General features: G+C 42.8%; 1 protein-coding gene across 1 annotated transcript in view; it reads right to left on the bottom strand.

Annotated features, from left to right (window-relative positions):
* Nucleotides 1-21,500, bottom strand: part of atp13a1 (ATPase 13A1) — a 104,444-nt gene that overhangs the window by 80,609 nt on the left and 2,335 nt on the right. The window contains exons 2-6 of the mRNA XM_072248271.1: nucleotides 7,560-7,649; nucleotides 6,058-6,245; nucleotides 4,930-5,002; nucleotides 1,524-1,679; nucleotides 461-530 (exon numbers count right to left, since the gene is read on the bottom strand). Coding sequence (XP_072104372.1) covers nucleotides 461-530; nucleotides 1,524-1,679; nucleotides 4,930-5,002; nucleotides 6,058-6,245; nucleotides 7,560-7,649 — 577 coding nt within the window. The remainder of the gene's footprint in view (nucleotides 1-460; nucleotides 531-1,523; nucleotides 1,680-4,929; nucleotides 5,003-6,057; nucleotides 6,246-7,559; nucleotides 7,650-21,500) is intronic.

The raw sequence follows: 21,500 nt of genomic DNA, 5'->3' as shown, positions 1-21,500 counted from the left end.
TTCTCTTTTTGCATTGTGTATTTTTAATTTATAGTAATTTTTATGCATTGCACTGCACTGCTGCGCAAAACAACAAACTTTCCAACATCTGTCAGTGATAATAAACTCGATTCTGATTTAGTTCAATCATACTTCTATGACTTAAAAGCCAGGCCACAATCTGATGGCAAACCTACATTTTGCAACCATCTCAAATCACTGTTGAATCAGCTTCAGAGTCACTTCCCCAGTATGAAACAGTTAGCTGCACAATACTGTAATTTGGAATGTAGATGAAAGGCTGTAATTTTTTTAAAATCCCAGAACATCAACATTTTAACACTCCAATACAAGGAATGTTAAAAATGGATTTTGTGCAAAAGCTCTATTTAAAAACATTGTGGAATAGTACTCCATCATCCACATGGTCATAATTTGCTCGAGTAGTATTTCCATATTAATAAATGACTCAAGTACTTGCCTATTGAAACAATATCACCAGGAATGAGCTCATCACTTGAGATCTGTCTCCACTTCCTGTTCCTGTAGACCTGGAGGAAACAAATAAAACTAGTGTGGACATACTAATTTGAGCAACACATATTCCTGACGATCAATCACATCAGGGAAAACCAACAGAAAACGAAAAAATTCCAGTATTCATTCAAGCATCAGAAACCAGCACAAAACACATGCAGTAAGATGGCCTAATCATAGCATAGCCAAATCTTTTTACATTTGATCCAAGTTAAATCTCTCATTTATGAATGTTGTAACTGCAATAAAGGAAATGGAAAAGTGGGTTCAATTGAAACATAATTAAGCAGCAAAGAAACACATGTAAAGGAACAATAATTCAGTTGGCAAATGTGCTGGATTTTCTCTGGAGTGGAGGCTGAGAGGATTTCTGACGGAATTTATAAAATTATGAGAGGCATAAAAAGCCAGAGTCTTCTTTCTCCCCTAGGGTGGAATTATCAGATACTAAAAGTATAACTCAAAGGTGTGAGGGAGAACAAGCCAAGCGTGATTTTTCAAAATTATATAACCATAAGAGTGGTGGGTGCCTGGAATATGCTGCCAAGGGAGGTGATGGAAACAGACACAATAGCAACTTTAAGATGCATTTAGACATGTAAACAGCTAGGGAATGGGGGAGGGACATTGACCACATGCAGGTCGATGGGATTAGTTAGGGATCAAGTTTAGCACAATAAGCATAGGCCAAAGGATCTGTTCCTGTGCAAAACAGTTCTAGGTTCTATTTTTCTTGTATCCAATTTCTGTATCTTAAATTTCTGGTATTCAACAGTGAGGTAAATTGTGTACCACACACGTTGCTCTTGTAGTGACAATGACAAAATGGAGAAGTGTAGAATGCCAGGCATCCAAGAATAACACTATTAAGATAGAGTTTAATAATTGTAATAAACTATGACTCTTCCTGGATCTCTAATTAAAAGAGAGACAACCAGTGTCATTTATGACTTCCCCAACCTCACACTAGTTGAATACCAGACAACCTTACTTGCACAAGCTCCTACCTGGATCATGTAGGGCTTGTTGCCCATTTTCCGGATCTCTGACATGTTCCTCATTTGTTGCTGCACCAGGGAGGCTTCAAAGGCCACCAGCATGAAAAGGGTAAAGACACTGTAATACCAGTACTCATCCAAGCACCACAGACCCACACAGAACACCTGGAAAAAAGGACAGACTTACAATATACTCACCACTATGTACCCAAATATCAGATTCATTGTTAAAAGGAGCTTAATGTGAACCCCCAGCACCGCTGTATTCTGCTACCAGGCTAGGTTACATTGGAGTGGAATTCTTTATTTTCCTCACTGAATTCAAAGTCAACAAGAGATGAATTTGCATTGAAATAGAACCACTTTCAGTGGTTGAATAGCAGGTAGATTTTCAACCTTTACGGTAACTGAAGTTTTTAATATAATATTTACTTCACAAACAAAATTCAACCTTATTTTTACAAAAGATAAATTGCTGTCCGGCAGAGAGAGGAACACTGGATTCCTCTCAAGAACTTGGACAGGTCATCTTATCTCGCTGTCTGTTAAATGTAATAAACTTGTTGGTGCAAACAAGCAGGTACCATCAAGACCTGGAATCACACAGATTAAAGTGTCACTCTTAGGACAAGAATCCCTCCTGTTACAAAGCATTTAAATTGATTCCAGCTTTCCACTCATGGCTGAGGATACATCTTCCAATATGCTTAGCTTCAGCCAGGACATTTCTTTTTCATGTATAGCCACAGACAGAATATTTCTCAATGTGCTTCAATTACTAAGTCTCCTGCACTATAAATAACACATGTTGGAATCTTACCCTGAATGCTTCACATTAAAATTCAAACAGAACTGATAAATGGAGAATTTATCTTTCTGTGGCCTCCAATACATCGTGTGTTATAACTCATCAAAATGGAAGGCAAGTAGGTGCAGACAGAGGTTGGACCAATGCCCCTGCAATGTCTTTGCTAATATGTCAAGGTGCAAGGAATATTCATAAAGAATTAAAGTGCCAGAGAACAGAAAGAGAATAAATAACAGTTCAGATCTAGGGGGGCTCAGGGATGAAAGATAAAACAATGTCAAAAGAGTTTGGTGAACATGTGAGTAATGAATATAGTGTGCTAAAGTGATCAGGTAACTTTAGGTACCACACCATTAAGGTCCACAATATAATGGCAAATACAATGACTCCAAGTACTGCAAGGATTGAGTGATGGTGGGGGGAACTTTACAGCCCAAAAGAAAATAGAAACTGAGAGCAGTACTGTACAAGGATGAACAGCGAAAATGTAGAACCTGTGACCTGTCTAACTTGCTAAGCTATTCAATTATGGCTGAGCTTACACCCAGTCCACCAGCAGGAATTAGAAAAATTACTGTTACTAATGATAGAAAACTGATTTGAGAAACAAACTATGGAAGAATATAACAGCACAAAGCTACAGAAACTAACAGGACTTCAATTTTCCAACATGCAAATTATATTTCGAAGAGGGAGTTAGATATGGCCCTTGTGGCTAAAGAGATCGGGGGTATGGAGGGAAGGCTGGTACAGGGTTCGAAGTTGGATGATTAGCAGTGATCATACTGAATGGCGGTGCAGGCTCGAAGGGCTGAATGGCCTACTCCTGCACCTATTTTCTATGTATACAAGCACGGCTAGAGCACTTCTAGTTTAAGGCGGCAGTCCTATTGAATTAGCATCTTGAGACCAAAATATAGTCGATGGAGAAAGTATTAGTGAATGTATGAAATGATAAAATCTTCACATTTAGAGTACTTATGGAGAACTACAAGCAAGCACCAAAGACAAAATGCAGTCCAATTTCAGTGAGTTCCAAGGGCATTTAGCTCCAAAGGGCTGCAATTAAAAATTAGTAATCCAAGTATTGCCTAAACAATGAGGCAAAAAAGGAAAAGCATCAAAGAGTAGCAATGTAAGTGAGAAAGGAAGACTACCATAAGCTACAGCACCCTCATTTCAATCTTAAAAACAAAATTGTAGTGGTTGAAGTCCTCAGCAAGTCAGGCAGTATACATGGAGAGAAACATTGCCTCAGTACTTCTAGAAACTCCTTTCTTATAAATTGCCTGTATTTTCAATTAATTCCTTTTCCATGCTAACATCAGGAGAAAAACAGCTTGCATTAATTGAGAAAAATGTGTGGAAGACATCCAAAAAAAAGGAATAAAGGCATATGAGAATAGAACAATACACACAATGTGCTGGAGGAGCTCAATACATCAGGCAGCATCTAGGGATGGGAACAGTTGACACACAGGCCATGACCCTTCATCTAGCCCTGATGAAGGCTCTCAGCCCAGAATGACAACTGTTTATTTCCCATTCGTAGGTGCTGCCTGACCCATTGAGCTCCTCCAGCACATTGTGTGTATTGCTCTAGGTTTTAAGCCTCTGCTGTACTTCTTGTGTCTACGAGAATAATATAAAATGGGGAAATATAATTAATAGAGAGAAAGGCCAATGTAATGTTTGAGTGATCCACATATGCTAGCCAAATCTCAACAACCAGAGAACACAGATTTAAGGTAATTAGCTCAATAATGAGGAATTTTTCTTCCGATGTTTCAAGTCTAGATCCTTATCAGGACTGAAGAGTATTGGTTGAAATGTTGACTGTTCATTTCCCGCCAGAGATATTGCTTGGCCTACTGAGTTTCTCCAGTTTTTTTTTGTGTTGACCCAGATTCCCAGCATCAACAGTCTCTTGCCTCAGGATTTTTTTTTCCACCTTGCAAGCAAAGGTGACCCATAATTCAGTTTGATAGATAATTGGAGTTTATAAGGGTACAGGAAGAGATGTAAATAATCAGTGACTGGGTGGCTTAAGACCAGGCGTGGGTACAGTGGGCTAAAGCCAAAAGACTTCCTCTCCTCAATGCTCATCAATTTGATGATCCGATGATGGGAGTTCAAATATCATTACTTTTCCATCTATAGCAAAACACACAAAATACTGGAGGAACTCAACAGGTCAGGCAGCTTCTATGGAGAGGAATAGTCAGGTGATGCTTCGGGCCAAGACTTTGATGAAAGGTCTCAGCCCGAAACTTCAACTGTTTATTCCTCTCCAGATGCCGCCTGACATGCTGAGTTCCTTCAGCATTCTGCATACATTATGCCGGAAATCCAGAGGCTGCAGAATTTTGAGGGTTTATTACTTTTCCAGCTGTTCTACAATGCTGGTTTATTTGGTGGACTCGATTTATCAACATACTTGATATGAAAAAAAGCACGCTTAGACAGCTTCCCTCACTCAAATTGTAACATTTAAAACAGATTTACTTCAGTACTGATGCACGATCATGCTATATGCAAAATACTCATATTAAAGCCAAAAGTGGTAATACAAATACTCTATTTTTAAGCAATTGTAAAGGCACCTACCTGAAAAACAAAGAAAGGAGCTGTGGCCCTCTCTTTGAAGAGTTGCATAAATTCAGGAACCACCATTTCAGCCCTGCCAAACATACATATCAGAAATGAGGACAAATGCTGCATCATATTGTCAAATTTACACAGATACTTTAAGTACATGGGAGTATATGCAATCAAAGATCAGTTTAGCAGGAATCACTGATCTGTATTTTTAAATAATCGTGTACTTCAAACTTTGTTCCTTCCCATTTAACCCCAAACACACCAACTCCTTAGGATAATACCCCTAAGGAGCCTTGGCAACCTAATCCAATGACACAGACAGCAATTGATGCTACCCTGCTTTTCTTAGATCATAAACAAAGGACTATAACCTGAAAGCATGTAATGGGAATTACAATATTTCAGTAAAACTTTTCATCATTTATTTGTATGCTCCAAAACATTTTTAATCACAGAATGGTAATTGATCTTGTTAAAAACTTTTGAGTTATTGTGAAAAGTGCTATCAAAAACATTGAAAGGTAGTTAATTAAAAATGCAAGGAAAAGCATGACATTTTACCATTCTAAAAACGTATACTACCTGATCCTCATCTTAGCATCTTGAAGCCATTTCTCCATGTAAGCAGATGGAGCTGCTGTTTTTATATCTAACAGTCAGGATGGCGATTTCCTGGCGCTGGGCAATAGGCACAAATTCATTTTCGGCTCAAGTCAAGAAATCATTGCAAAAGTGTAACCAGCAAGTTCAAGGTTTCTGAACTTGGTGGTACTAACACCAAGGTTACTAGACCAGGGGAGAAAAGAACAGAGGAATGGGACTAAACAGACAGGTGCAAACACAAGCGGTGAGTAATTTGAGGACATTCTCTCAATGCTGATTACAATTTTATTTCATTAGTCTGCAACAACTGATTTAATGATATAGATCCTGCATCTGATGCAAAGTACATCAGATAGCTCCAAAGATAGCTCAGTGATGAAGCCATCATTATGGAAGAATCTTTTGTGCACTAATTATAAAATTTACACACAAACTACCAAAAATGTAGTTATCTTTAAAAGTGGAAAAAGACCGCAGCTATTGTATAAATAAAATTATATCATCCAATTTCAAATCATCTTCAGTACATACTTGTTTGTACCATATTTCTTTTCAGCAGCTTTCAGTTCTGTTTCATCCTGGAATCCCTTGGCAGTCTGGTAAAACTGAAGTTGAAAATCTACTGGAAAAGCCACTGAAAGGAACTCATTTTCATCTTCATCATACCAGTATTTAATCTTCTGAAACTCAAAAGAGATGATTTTCTGATGATTCTTGTCCTGCAAAGAGATAAAATTATTTAAGCACTGATATGTAAACTCTGAGATTGATGGAAATGAAAAAGAAATAAAAAGGCAATCATTTCACATCCAACAAGCAACACTCAAAATGATTACCTCAATTGTACCCAAAATCAATCCCTGCCCAAAACTTTGTAGTTCACATTTCTAAAATGGTTCAATTCATCTTCGATTGAAGCTTTATTCATTTCATACCTGTCAGAAAATTATCCATTTTCCCCCCTATTTCAAATATTTTTGCTCCACCAACACTTTATTTTAATACTGAGTTCACCTTGCCTATTACTACTTCAGAACTATAAACACTGCATAGCTGATGCTCCACCAAAACTTTCCACTGACCTATGCTTGCCTTCTGCGCATCCTTAGCTATTCAGGAATCCCATTTTGAAGTGCAAACATCATTTACTATATTTAAGATTACACTGCACTCTGAAGAATCACATAACCAATAGATTTATGCTTCTCTATTCTGGTAGTTTACAATAAGAGGGCAAGCATAAGCTATTATGTCTTTTACACCTGTTTCACCGTTCATCAAAATCAAGGCTGACTGCCTCAGGGCCAGTTTTCTGCACTATCACCATATACCTCAATTCTGTCAAGATCCTGAAATCTCTCTTACAAAGGTCAATTAAACCTCCTTAACTTCCGAGTTAAAGTTCACTTCCTGAGTTAAGAAATTTCTCATCTCAGTGCTAAACAGCCTTTTCATCAAACTGTTTACTGGTGCTAAAATACTTAGGGAAAGTATCGTTCCCGCATCTAGACTGTCAAGCCTCTTGTTTCTAAATTGCAATAAGAACTTCTCTCATTTAAACATACCATTGCTGTTACCAGTTGAGAACTTTCACTGCAAGCATCTCCTTTCTTGGACAAGGAAACCAAAACTGCACTTAACACCTAATGCAATAGGGTTTGCTTACTTCAATAATCAACCCTCTTGCCACAAACGCTATTATACACTGTCAACTCACCTAACCTCATGTCTGCACAATGGTTTTTAATGACCTGTGATGTCAACTTTACCCTCTGTCACCATTTAGTATGTGCACCAAAACTAACTCTACATATCCTCCTTAAGCCTCTTCATATCCTCCTCCCAACTGACTTTATCTCAGACAGATTTGGAATAATGAAATTTCATCCCTCCTCACCCAAACTGTTGGATAGATTCAGAAAACTGAGAGCTTAAGTATCTTCCATTTCAAGATTCCGCTGCAATGTAATTTTGAATTGTGAAAAACAACAAGTATTTTCAGCCACATGCACAATTAAGAATCACATGCATACCTGGTCATGTTGAAGCTGCACCAATTCAGGGGACCCATTATTAGGAGTAGGAACAACCTTGGCCCAAGTTGCTTTGAAAGGATTTTGTTCCTATAGTACAAGAAATCAAAATGATTGCAGACAATGAATTTTTTTTGGTTTGTTATCTGTTCCTTCTAAGCATCCAATAATTACTATTAATCATAAATTTATTTAGAGATACAGCATGATAACAGACCCTTCCAGTTCAACAAGCCCAATTACACCCATGAGACTAATGAATCTACTAACCCACGTCTCTGGATTGTGGGAGAAACACAGACTCACAGGGAAATCATACTAACTCCCAACAGACAGCAGAATTGAACCTGGGTTGCTAGTGCTGTAATAGCATTACGTTAACCACTATGCTACCACATAGGTGCCAAAGTTACATCAAAATACTGAGATCTGCTGCTTCCCTTAATATGCTGATGCAGACCTTGAAACATCTTCCACTTCCTTCAGCAAACTACTCCCCTTTCCTCCCTCTAATACTTCTCTACACTTCCCTAAAGCTGTGTCTTTTCCCCTCAAAACTCCACTCAGGCCAACTTCTCCCCACCATAGTTCAATTGCCCATCACCATGAATGGGATGAGACTCTGGCTCTAGGATTGATTAGCTCCATTATACACTCCTTTAACTAGTTAGCAAGCTTGAATCCTATGTTGCAACTCTACCAGATTAGCATCATGATTTTTATGCCTGGTATGAGATCTCCATCTTCAGATATGCTCTTTAACAAATCAAAGATTTACCTGCCTCATTGAATGCAATGGTGAGTTTCATTATCAATGTCTGTCTTCTTCCATGATCTCACCGTTAGCCTTTACCATCCAGCAGCATTATAGTGCAGCAAGATCAGATTGGGAGAGTTTGACTTTATTGAATGCAAGGCGCATCCTCTGGTACGTTGTGGTGAACAAACCAACAATATCTTTGAGTTCAGCCTCCAAGCTCACAAGCATTGTCTGCTTATTGCAGTTAAGCTACTGAGGCTCAGGTGAGCTTGGTTCTGGAATATTGCTGCAGCAAGTTAAGACTTTCCATATCAGCTTTGAAGATCAGATCAGTTTCTATGGAATTTTATTGGTGAAATGTAACATTGCATGATAAAAGATTGACAAGTGAAGTGGGCAATGATCTTCAGTGTTTTAATGAAATGAACCAAACACATTCCAACCCTCCACAACTGATTCTTGCTAATACAAAGCAGAAACATATTTATAATCCAATTTCCAGCAGTGACATTCTTATCTACACCGTGCATACACATTACCCCCTCAAAGTGAAGCAGTGGTCTTCATGTCAGGTGAATGCTTTGCAAGGATGTTTTGGCCATTATGGTTTCACCAAAAACAAAATCAGAAAATTACAGCATGGTGGACATTATTTGTTCTGTCAAGTCCAGCCTGGCTCTGTGTAAGATGATGCAAAGTCTTCAACTTTACCACCCACTACACCTTACCTCTGCAAATTCTCCCACCTCCTAGCTCTTTTACTACTTTTTCAACACTACAATTGACTCTGCCAAGACTGTTACCATGACAGAGTAATCCAGACTGTAAATACTCACTACATGAAATGTTTTTTCCTCATGCCATTTCTGGCTATCACACCCAATTTGGTATCACAGGCCAACCTTTAAATCACGACACATGAACCATATTGGATCGACTGCGAAAATTTGGCAAGTGCACTGATGGCTAATGGAGTGAATTGGTAAGGTTATGCTCTCTTCTAACTGCTGCCATCAGGGATGTGGTACAGGTGTCTTGGGTCTCACACCAGATTCAGGAACAGACCTCATCAGGCTCCCGGGCCATCATGGACAACTTCACTCACCTCACCACTGACCTGATTTCACAACTTATGGACTCACTTTCATGGACTCAACAACTCATGTTTTCAGTATTATTTATTTACTTTTTTCGTATTTATAGTTTGCCTTCTTTGGCACATTGGTTGTTTGTAACTGTGTGCAGTTTTTCCACTGATTGTATTGTATTTCTTTGTTCTGCAAGAAAATGAATCTCAGGATAGTAAAGACGACATACATGTTCTTTTACTCTGGGTCTCCTACATGCAAAGGTTCAATGTTTTTTGCACAGGCTTTCAAATGCGCACATTTCCATCTTGGCAGGCCCAGTATGTCATTAACGCACTAAGCTGCCCAGTGTGTGCAGTGGCTAATATGCCTCAGTTAATTCTGCTACTCCATTGTCGGGCCTGCTCTGCACATACGGAGCATGCACACCCACAACCTAATTCATTGTACATGACATTTAAGATCTAGAAAGAATGTCAAAGGTTACAGGGTGAACACCCAATAGAAATTAGGGAAAATAAATTGGCATGATCCATTGGCAGAGCATACTTGATGGGTGAATTCTGCACCCATGTCTTACGATAGCTACTTAGGCAGCGTGAGAGACACACACACACACAAATAAGAACACACACACACACACACACACCATCTTGCCATTGCTAAAACCATAAGCAAAACATTCCATTATTAGCTTGTGGACTTAATTTATAGAAATTGGAATACATTTGGAAAAATATGACTTTTAAACAATTATATACTGTATACTGCTTAAACACTTATGGAATGCAGCAGTTTAGATTTACTTTTTAGCTAGTTTGGCACAACACTGTGGGCCAAAGGGCCTGTTCCTGTGCTGTATTGTTCTTTGCTCCAAGCACCTACAACTCTCCAATATAGTTTGCGCCAAATCAGAAGAATGGTCTATTTAAAGATTTAATTTTATATGAACCTGAAAATATACATTTCCTTTGATTTAATTCCTAAATTCCTGTATCTCAGTACTAAAAGTAGTATACCTTGTGTTAAAAGTATTGTCATTCATGCTCCTGGGTAAACTTGCACTGCATATTTCCTACTAGGTATACCCCAATTCTTCTTGCATAAGGATGATGCACCTGGTAGGGCACTGGAAACCTGTGCCAACCAACTGGCAGGATTGTTCAAGGATATCTTCAATCTCGCACTGCTGCAGTCAAGGTTGGCACCTGCTTCTAAAGGGGGACAATCATGCCAGTGCCCAAGAACAGGGTGCCTCAATGATGACTGCTCAATTGGATACAGGTCTACAGAGGATCTCGACTCTCCAATCAGCCTCGAGTTGACCGGACAATAATACCTACGTCCGGCTGCTGTTTATTGACCACAGATCAGAATTCAACATAATCAAGCCCTCAGTTCTAATCAAACTCCAAAACATAGGCCTCTGTACCGCCTTCTACAACTGGATCTTTCATCGGGAGGCCACAGTCAGTGCAGATTGGAAATAACATCTCTTCACTGATAATCAACATCAGTGCACCTCAAGGATGCGTGCTTAGACCACTGCTCTATTCTCTATGCCTATGAATGTGTGACTAGGCACAGCTCAAACGCCATCCATAGATTTGCCAATGGCACATCTATTGTTGCATCACCACCTGGTATGGAGAGGGCCACTGAACAGGGTCAGAAAAAGACAAGTTGCCAACCAAGCAAGCTCCATCACGGGTATTAGCCTCCCATCAAGGGCATCTTCAAAAGGTGATGCCTCAAAAAGGCAGCATACATCATTAAGGACCCCTCATCCAGAACATGTCCTCTTCTCATTGTTATCATCAAGAGGCAATACAAGAGCCTGAAGAGAGACACACAACATTTCAAGAACAGCTTCTTCCCTTCTGCTATCAGATTTCTGAATGGACAATGAACTCATGAACACTATTTCACCACCCCCCCAACTCTTTTTGCACTACTTATATATACAAAATTAAGTATTTTTTCTTATTGTAATTTAGTTTTTCACATATTGAGGTATATTGCTGCTGCAGAACAACAAATTTCATGGCATATCAGAGACAAAAAAAAATCTAGTGTTTTCCTGGCGTATATTACAAATAAACCCTCTCAGGCTTCCAGCCAGGTACAAATATCAATCATAATCGATGTTTTGATGACAAACTCTGCCATCGAAACCACGGCTCCAATTGATACTTAGATCTAGCCGGAAGCCCAAGAAGAATTCATGACAGGGAAATCAAATCTGAAAAACAAAAGTCAGAATGCTCCACATCAATTGGTTTTCCTTTATTTTATAACAAAGTCTTCAAAAAACTTCAGATGACAAAATTAAGATTAGCTTTATTTGTCACAAGCATATTGAAACAGTGAAATGTATTGCTTGGCTCAACGAACAGTGGATTTTGCTGGAGGAGGTGGGGAGCAGCCTTCAAGCATCATCAACATAACATGCCCAAGTCTCACTAGCCCCAACTGGACATCTTTGGAATATAGCACAAAACTGGAGCACCCAGGGCAAACCTATGCAGTCATGGGGAGAACGTACAACCTCCTTAAAGTGGCAGGAATTGAACCCAATTGGTGATCACTTGCCCTTTAAAGTTATGCCACCACGATACTAAAGTTATGGACAGCTTTACTTGACTATCGAACATAAATCCATACTGACTCTGCTTTTTTTATCCAAAACATTTATAACTACATGCTTAATAGTACAGAAAATGCCGAATTTGATTCAGGTAGGGCTAAGTGGTTAATAGTTCCTCGTTTTGATAGCTTGAGAACAAACTTCAAACATTGCTATCCAGTCATCAAAGATAAGTCTAGAATTTAAAGTACTTCAGAGATGGTAATCAAAGCACTGACAATCTCTTTTTCACACACATGTTCTCAGAGCACCAAATAGACTGCACTGATTGAAGTATTACATCATCAGAAAGTAAAATCAAAAACATGGGCTCCTTCACAGCTGGAAATTTGAAACAGGTACTGCTTACAGTTGCATCATAAAGTGCAAGACATCAGGTGAGTATTGTAGATAATCACAGTGACCAAGAAAAATGCTCCCTTTTGGAACACAAAGCAGGGTTGAGGAATGGCCAGATGATAGGATACATGATCAACAAACCAGTTCCGATCGAGGTTAGAGATGGAATCAGATGTACATCAGCTCTGGCAAGGTTCGTAGGCCATTACTTCCGACAAAGCAGAATGTAACAAACATCACAAACATGAGAAAGTCGATGGATGCTGGAAATCCAAAACAAAACACTGGAGTAATTCAGGTCAGGCAGCATCTACAGAAATGAATAGACAGCTGCCGTTTTGGGCCAAGACCCTCCTCCAGGACTGAGACGGAAGGGGAAGATGCCCGAATAAAGAGGTAGGGGGACATGAAGGAGGCTAACTGAAAGGTGCTTGGTGGAAGATTCACAGGATGAAGTGTTGCCTCACTCGGAAGGACTGTTTGGGGCTCTGAACGGAGGCGAGGGAGGTGGTGCGTGGCCAGGTGTAGCACTTGGGCCACTTGCAGGGATAAGTGTTGGGAAGGGCAAATGGATTAGGGAAGTGTGGAGGAAGCAATCCCTGTTGGGGGAGTCAGGGGAAGAGAGGAGAGGAGAAGGTGAAGATACATGTTCAATGGCAGGATTCCTTTGGAGATGATGGAAGCTGTGGAGGATGACGTATTAATGCAGAGGCTGATAGGGTGGTAGGAGGGGGAAAGAGAATGGAATTAAGATATGAGGACACTAGTTCAGTGGGGCAGGAGCAGGTAGAGACAGTAGGCCTACCCAGTCAGTCCGGTTTGTGCACCTTGATGCTGTTTCGTGCCAAAGGTCGGCTGGTGTTTACAGGATTCCCCGTGAATGCAGAGCAACACATATCGGCCGGACGGGATGCACTGTGGAAATGTGCATCAAGAAGCACAGGAAGTGCATCCGCTTGGGTTACCTGGAAAAATGCAGTAGCAGAACACTGCATTCACAATGGCCATAGGATTAACTTTGACGGTACAAAACTACCGTGTCACACCAATGGTTTTGGGGACCGCCTGGTGAAGGAAGCCATTGAAATAAAACTAGAGGAAAATAATTTTAACAGATGAAAGTCTCACTCCAAGTAAGACTCACAACACGCTGGAGGAACTCAGCAGGTCGGGCATCAGTCGAAATGATGAACTGATGTTTCAGGCCGGAACCCTTCGTCAGGACTGAAGAAAGAAGGTGGGGGAGGGTTTGAAGAAGGCTGGTACGTTCAGTTGAAAAAACAGTAATTTGAAAGAAAGGGGTCAATGGATAGTACAAGAAGGAGGCAGAACCATGAGGGAGGTGATAGGCAGCTAGGGGAGGGGGCAGAGTGAAATAGGGATAGGGGAAGGGAGATGGAGGGAATTACCAGGTTAGAGAATTCTATGTTCATACCAATACTATACCTCTTCCCATCCCGCCACATGCAAAAATGCCATTCCCTATTCCCAGTTCCTCCGTCTCCACCGCATCTGCTCCAAGGATGAGGCTTTCCATTCCAGGACATCTCAAATGTCCTCTTTAAGGATCGTGGTTTCCCTGCTACCATCATCAATGATGCCCTCACCCGCATCTCCTCCATTTCCCGCACTTCAGCCCTCACCCCATCCTCCCGCAACCACAACAGGGACAGAGTTCCCCTTGTCCTCACCTACCACCCCACCAACCTCTGGATCCAGCACATTATCCTCCGCAACTTCCGCCACCTTCAACAGGGCCCCACCACTAAGCACATCTTTCCCTCTCCACCCCTCTCCGCTTTCTGCAGGGATCAGTCCCTCCACAACTCCCTTATCCGCATGTCCATCCCCACGGATCTCCCACCCGGCACTTATCCCTGTAAGCGTAAGTGCTACACCTGTCCCTACACCTCCTCTCTTGCCAACATTCAGGGCCCCAAACAGTCCTTCCAAGTGAGGCAACACTTCACTTGTGAGTCTGTTGGGGTCATCTATTGCATCCGGTGCTCCCGGTGCAGCCTCCTCTACATCGGTGAAACCCGACACAGATTGGAGGACCGCTTCATCGGGCACCTCCACTCCGTCCGCGCAACAGACAGGATCTCCCGGTAGCCACCCACTTCAACTCTGCTTCCCATTCCCATTCAGATATGTCCATACATGGCCTCCTCTACTGCCATGATGAGGCTAAACTCAGGTTGGAGGAGCAACACCTCATATACCGTCTAGGTAGTCTCCAGCCCCTTGGTATGAACATAGAATTCTCTAACTTCCAGTAATTCCCTCCATCTCCCTTCCTCTATCCCTATTTCACTCTGCCCCTCCCCCAGCTGCCTATCACCTCCCTCATGGTTCCGCCTCCTTCTTCTACTGCCCATTGTTCTCCTGCCTATGAGGTCCCTGCTTCCCCTCCCCCAATCCTTTGTCTTTCAAATTACTGGTTTTTCAACTGAACATACCAGCCTTCTTCAAACCCTCCCCCACCTTCTTTATTCAGTCCTGACAAAGGGTTCCAGCCTGAAACGTCCACTCATCATTTCCACTGATGCTGCCCGACCTGCTGAGTTCCTTCAGCGTGTTGTGAGTGTTGCTTTGATCCGAGCATCTGCAGATTATTTTGTGCTCCAACTAAGAACAGGAATTCTATTGTAAACAAGGTGGGAGAGCAGAAGTCTGATTGGATGAGGACTAACCAATCAGGAGGGACAGAATACAGGGGTACAAATACCACTGGACTAGACCTGCACAGAAACCACCCTTGAAGACGGCAGAGTTCGTCATCGAAACATCAGTTACAATCGATACCTGTACCAGGCTGGAAGCCCGAGAAGAATTTATTCATCACCCCTAGAATTGCTGACAACACTACTATTGCTGTCATCGAGGGATCAGCAGTGGAAAGGATCAGCAATTTCAAGTTCTTGGGTGTCAACATGTGAGGATCTATCCTGGGCCCAACATACTGAAGTGATTACAAAGAAGGTATAACAGTGACTATTTTATTAGGAGTTTGAGGAGATTTGGTACCTCACCAAAGACATGCACAAATTTATACAGATGTACTGTAAAGAGCATTTCAATTGGTTTCATCAACCTATGTAACAAGCAAGGTATGGAGGGGACACTGCACAGGACCTGAAAAAGCTTCAGAATGTTGTAAACGCAGCAGGCTCCATCATATGCACCAGCCTCTGCAGCATCCAGGACACATTCAAAAGGTGTGCCTCAAAAAAAAAAGGCAGAATCCATCACCTAAGACATGCCCTCTTTGCATTGCTCCCATCAAGATGGTGGAACAGGAGCCTGAAGACAGACACTCAATGTTTCAGGAATAGCACTTTCCCCTTTGCCATCAGATTTTTAAAATGGACAATGAACCCATGAAGACTTCCTCCTATTTTCTCCCTCTCTTCTTGACCTGTACTGCTGTCATAAAACAACAAAGTTCACAACATATGCCAGTAATATTAAACCTGATTCTGATATGCCTGATGCTGGTATCACATTGAAGGTGTCTGCATGATGGATGGTTGAATGTGGAGGCTTATCCAGAGGTTATAAAAATTCAAGTTCCCTAAACCATTGATAGGAGACAAAAGACTTAGATAACAAGATAATTAAGAGATAGTACAGGAAAGTGCTGCTGAGCAAACATACTGAACCCATTTGATACTCCTGCTTTCATTTCTCACATTCCTATTATCCACTACTGATAAAGCTCCAAACACTCTTCTCCTCCAAAACAGTTTAAGGGCATTTTCAAAGTCCTGTGGGGAAAAAAGTATTCCCTTCATTTCTCAAGAACCCTAGACTGTGATTGCTTAAAAAAGAGATGCCACATGAAAACATGTACTTCCTATCGATGGCCAGAAAGGACTACAATCTACAAATCAGCACACAGAAATGAGGAAAGGGCGGCGGAAACAGGCGAAACAAGTCTTTGTTCATGCTATGCTGTTGCAGGAACGGAAGTGGCCATTTTGTGAGACTGTCCTGGAAATCGCTATTTTGTGAACTATTTCATTCTCCTGGATAACTTAATGAGAGCAATTGAATGTGGATACAAGAAATTTCTAATGACCTGCTTAAACCTGAGAACATTCTCAGAAAAGTTGTTTATTATGTAAAATGGTGGCTTGCAGAAGGAACAGCCCATCATCCAATTGCCTGGACCCAGTGTTGGGTTGACCTAGGCTATGTCCACACTACGCCCGATAATTTTGAAAATGAAGCTTTTTCTCTTCGTTTTGCCCTCCCGTCCACACTGAACCGGCGTTTTCAGCCCCCGAAAACGGAGATTTTCGAAAACACTCTCCAGAGTGAATAAATCTGAAAACGCTTAATATCCAGCATAGTGAGTACGGGGTAAACGGAGAGATTTAAAAACGTTGTCATGACAACACCACAACAACAATGCTTTTTTCTGCTTCTGCTTGGTACTGCGCGAGCTGTTATAACGCGCAGTCGGTGTGAACGGCGTGAGAGTTAAACTGTAAAGTGAGCTTTTCTGACTATTTAAAAACACTGTCATGACGTGCCGGAACAGATGTTCGTAGTTTTCTTGAACGCCACCACCTAACAATTTCAGAACAGACGGACGAGGCTGAAGCCAGAAGGGTTAGAAATGTACTCACCAAATACTTTGACCCATAGCTTACTGAATAAGTATACTCACTTCGCCCTGTTTTCTGTCCTTGCTTGTATGAAGGTGGTTCACTTATTTATGCAAGTACTTCTCTGACAATAGATGTGTAACAGCCTAATGTAACATTGTATGGAAATACAAGATAACACTGATGCAGACATGTTTTATACATTTAACAAAGTGCTTTATTAATGCAACAGAGTTAGTCAGTTTTTCAATGTTCATCGTCAGCTGGGTCATACTGTCCGTGAACTCCGTCGGTTGCCTCCATACGCTCCAGTATTTGTTTTTTTTAAGTTTGAAGTTCTCCTCAGCGAGAGCCAAGAACAATTCCTTCTAAATTGTTCTACTCTGTAACTGGACAAACACGCACCAAGTATACCATTTCCTCTTCGCTTGTTTTCTGTGTGCCCTGCGCATGCCCAGTAGGAGATTCGCCCAAATATCCGCCTAATGTGGACGGTCATATTTTGAAAAACACTTAGTATGGACGCCTGTCATTTTTACTCGAAACCGGCATTTTCAAAATTATCCGGCATAGTGCAGACATAGCCCTAATAAAACTGAGTTGAACCTCTGTTAGAACAAAAGAAATCACCTCAGGCACAAGGCTACTGGAAAGGGCCATGAAGCAATATGCTTGTAGCCCCGAGCCATACCCAATGATAGGCTAACACAGGTCAGATGACCTCTAACCAACGATAGTGAATCATCAACTGATCAAGAAAAATATAAGAATGGAGAATTTTGGGAGTACAGGCAGCAACAACTCAGACCAACCATCGCAGAAGTTAGCTGACCCCATGTCAGAAACATGGAGATTACATTAGGATCAAGAATGCCTGGGCAGTGTAGAGCCCCCCCCACCTTTCCACCCCCCCCCCCCATCAGCTTTTCTTTTCAACTGTTCATGGAGGGTCAGGGAAGCCTAGGTGTGCAAACAGGTATTCAGTTGGGTAAATTTCATGTGTTTATGAACTGAGCCAATAAAGTAGTGGTCGCCAACCAGTCAATCGCGATCGACCGGTCGATCTTTGAGACTTTCCCAACAGATCTCGAAAATAATGAAAAAATAAACACACAAATACATTATGCCTGATAAACTTTTTGACGCAAATATGTAGTAACTTCTTTGAAAAAGGACCACTCGACAACTTCATGCCCAAAAGGAACAATTTTATCTGGGACGGTAAAACAATATTCACATAAAGATTTTTACTAACGCGCACTGGGCAGAAAAGACTGAAAGGAAAACCCCGCAACAATCTCTCTTTACAAACAGCTTTCTGTAGTGGGAGTATTGCTATATTACCATGATCCTAATTGGTATTAACTTATCTTTATAATGCTCACAATACAACACTTCTCTCCCTTTAAATTCCAACATTCCCCAAATGTAAAAGAAATGGGAAACTAAAACAGTGGTGTCATTAGCTTGTGTACCCCTGAAACTTATACTAGGGTCTCAGTGACAGTTTACCAATACCAGGAAAGTTGAGAGCTGAAAACAGGGTTGAAGGCCCAGCAAACATGCTGCTCAGAGGATATGGATCGACAATTGTTAAAGGACTTGTCACTCTGTGAATATTTTTCACGACAGTTCGATGAATCCCTGGGCGTAATGCAAACAGCTCAGCTTGTTGTATTTGTCAGAACGGCTTTCCAGAATTTTACAAAGGAGGGCTTCCTCACTCTTTTGCACTTAAAGTAGAGAACGAGAGGTGAGGATATTTCCAATGAGTTTTTAAAAAAGTCTGTGAAAATGACATCCCCATTCATAAACTGGTGGCAATTACTACTGATGGGGCCGAGCAATGCGCGGTGTGCACGTTGGTTTTATAGCACTGTGCCGTAATGACCCTGATTTTCCCAACTTCTTGAATTATCACTGTGCGATTCATCAGCAGGCCTTGGCTGGGAAGGTTGTGGACTTTTCTCATGTAATGACACTGGCGGTCAAACTGAAACTTGATTCGAGCAAAAGCTTTTCAGCACCGCTTATTCAAGGTGTTATTGGATGAGCTCAATGCCACTATGGCCTGTTTGATATGCTAGTTAGTGTTTCCTTGGTTGAATTAATTTGAAAGTTTGACAAAAGCATTTTATGTAAGTAAAATACAATTAGCCCAAACAAAGGGCCTCAAGTTGGAAGTACAATCTGAGCTGTTTTTTTCTCTAAATTATTTAGTAGATCAATCTTGCCTTTCACTAAGGCCGAGGTAGGGGATCTTGAGCTTAAAAAGGTTGGTGACCACTACAATAAAGGTATTTGACAGTAAATACAGATTTTCTCTTTCCCCAACTAATCATTATTGGGGGGTAAATCCATGTAACAATATCAGTGCAACACAAGCACGCAGAGGGGTGCAAACCAAAGATGGGCTGCTCAACCTCCCCGACAACCCATCTCTCTGCTCAACATCCCCGACAACCCATCTCTCTGCTCAACATCCCCGACAACCCATCTCTCTGCTCAACCTCCCCGACAACCCATCTCTCTGCTCAACCTCCCCGACAACCCATCTCTCTGCTCAACCTCCCCGACAACCCATCTCTCTGCTCAATCTCCCCGACAACCCATCTCTCTGCTCAACCTCCCCGACAACCCATCTCTCTGCTCAACCTCCCCGACAACCCATCTCTCTGCTCAACCTCCCCGACAACCCATCTCTCTGCTCAACCTCCCCGACAACCCATCTCTCTGCTCAACCTCCCCGACAACCCATCTCTCTGCTCAACCTCCCCGACAACCCATCTCTCTGCTCAACCTCCCCGACAACCCATCTCTCTGCTCAACATCCCCGACAACCCATCTCTCAGCTCAACCTCCCCGACAACCCAACTCTCTGCTCAACCTCCCCGACAACCCATCTCTCTGCTCAACCTCCCCGACAACCCATCTCTCTGCTCAACCTCCCCGACAACCCATCTCTCTGCTCAACCTCCCCGACAACCCATCTCTCTGCTCAACTTCCCCGACAACCCATCTCTCTGCTCAACCTCCCCGACAACCCATCTCTCTGCTCAACCTCCCCGACAACCCATCTCTCTGCTCAACCTCCCCGACAACCCATCTCTCTGCTCAACCTCCCCGACAACCCATCTCTCTGCTCAACCTCCCCGACAACCCATCTCTCTGCTCAACCTCCCCGACAACCCATCTCTCTGCTCAACCTCCCCGACAACCCATCTCTCTGCTCAACCTCCCCGACAACCCATCTCTCTGCTCAACCTCCCCGACAACCCATCTCTCTGCTCAACCTCCCCGACAACCCATCTCTCTGCTCAACCTCCCCGACAACCCATCTCTCTGCTCAACCTCCCCGACAACCCATCTCTCTGCTCAACCTCCCCGACAACCCATCTCTCTGCTCAACCTCCCCGACAACCCATCTCTCTGCTCAACCTCCCCGACAACCCATCTCTCTGCTCAACCTCCCCGACAACCCATCTCTCTGCTCAACCTCCCCGACAACCCATCTCTCTGCTCAACCTCCCCGACAACCCATCTCTCTGCTCAACCTCCCCGACAACCCATCTCTCTGCTCAACCTCCCCGTCAACCCATCTCTCTGCTCAACCTCCCCGACAACCCATCTCTCTGCTCAACCTCCCCGACAACCCATCTCTCTGCTCAACCTCCCCGACAACCCATCTCTCTGCTCAACCTCCCCGACAACCCATCTCTCTGCTCAACCTCCCCGACAACCCATCTCTCTGCTCAACCTCCCCGACAACCCATCTCTCTGCTCAACCTCCCCGACAACCCATCTCTCTGCTCAACCTCCCCGACAACCCATCTCTCAGCTCAACATCCCCGACAACCCATCTCTCAGCTCAACATCCCCGACAACCCATCTCTCAGCTCAACCTCCCCGACAACCCATCTCTCTGCTCAACCTCCCCGACAACCCACCTCTCTGCTCAACCTCCCCGACAACCCACCTCTCTGCTCAACCTCCCCGACAACCCACCTCTCTGCTCAACCTCCCCGACAACCCATCTCTCTGCTCAACCTCCCCGACAACCCATCTCTCTGCTCAACCTCCCCGACAACCCATCTCTCTGCTCAACCTCCCCGACAACCCATCTCTCTGCTCAACCTCCCCGACAACCCATCTCTCTGCTCAACCTCCCCGACAACCCATCTCTCTGCTCAACCTCCCCGACAACCCATCTCTCAGCTCAACCTCCCCGACAACCCATCTCTCAGCTCAACCTCCCCGACAACCCATCTCTCAGCTCAACCTCCCCGACAACCCATCTCTCAGCTCAACCTCCCCGACAACCCATCTCTCAGCTCAACCTCCCCGACAACCCATCTCTCAGCTCAACCTCCCCGACAACCCATCTCTCAGCTCAACCTCCCCGACAACCCATCTCTCAGCTCAACCTCCCCGACAACCCATCTCTCAGCTCAACCTCCCCGACAACCCATCTCTCAGCTCAACCTCCCCGACAAC

Source organism: Mobula birostris, chromosome 32 (genome assembly GCF_030028105.1).
Source record: "Mobula birostris isolate sMobBir1 chromosome 32, sMobBir1.hap1, whole genome shotgun sequence".
Lineage (NCBI taxonomy): Eukaryota > Metazoa > Chordata > Chondrichthyes > Myliobatiformes > Myliobatidae > Mobula > Mobula birostris.
This window is presented reverse-complemented; position numbering and strand designations above follow the sequence as displayed.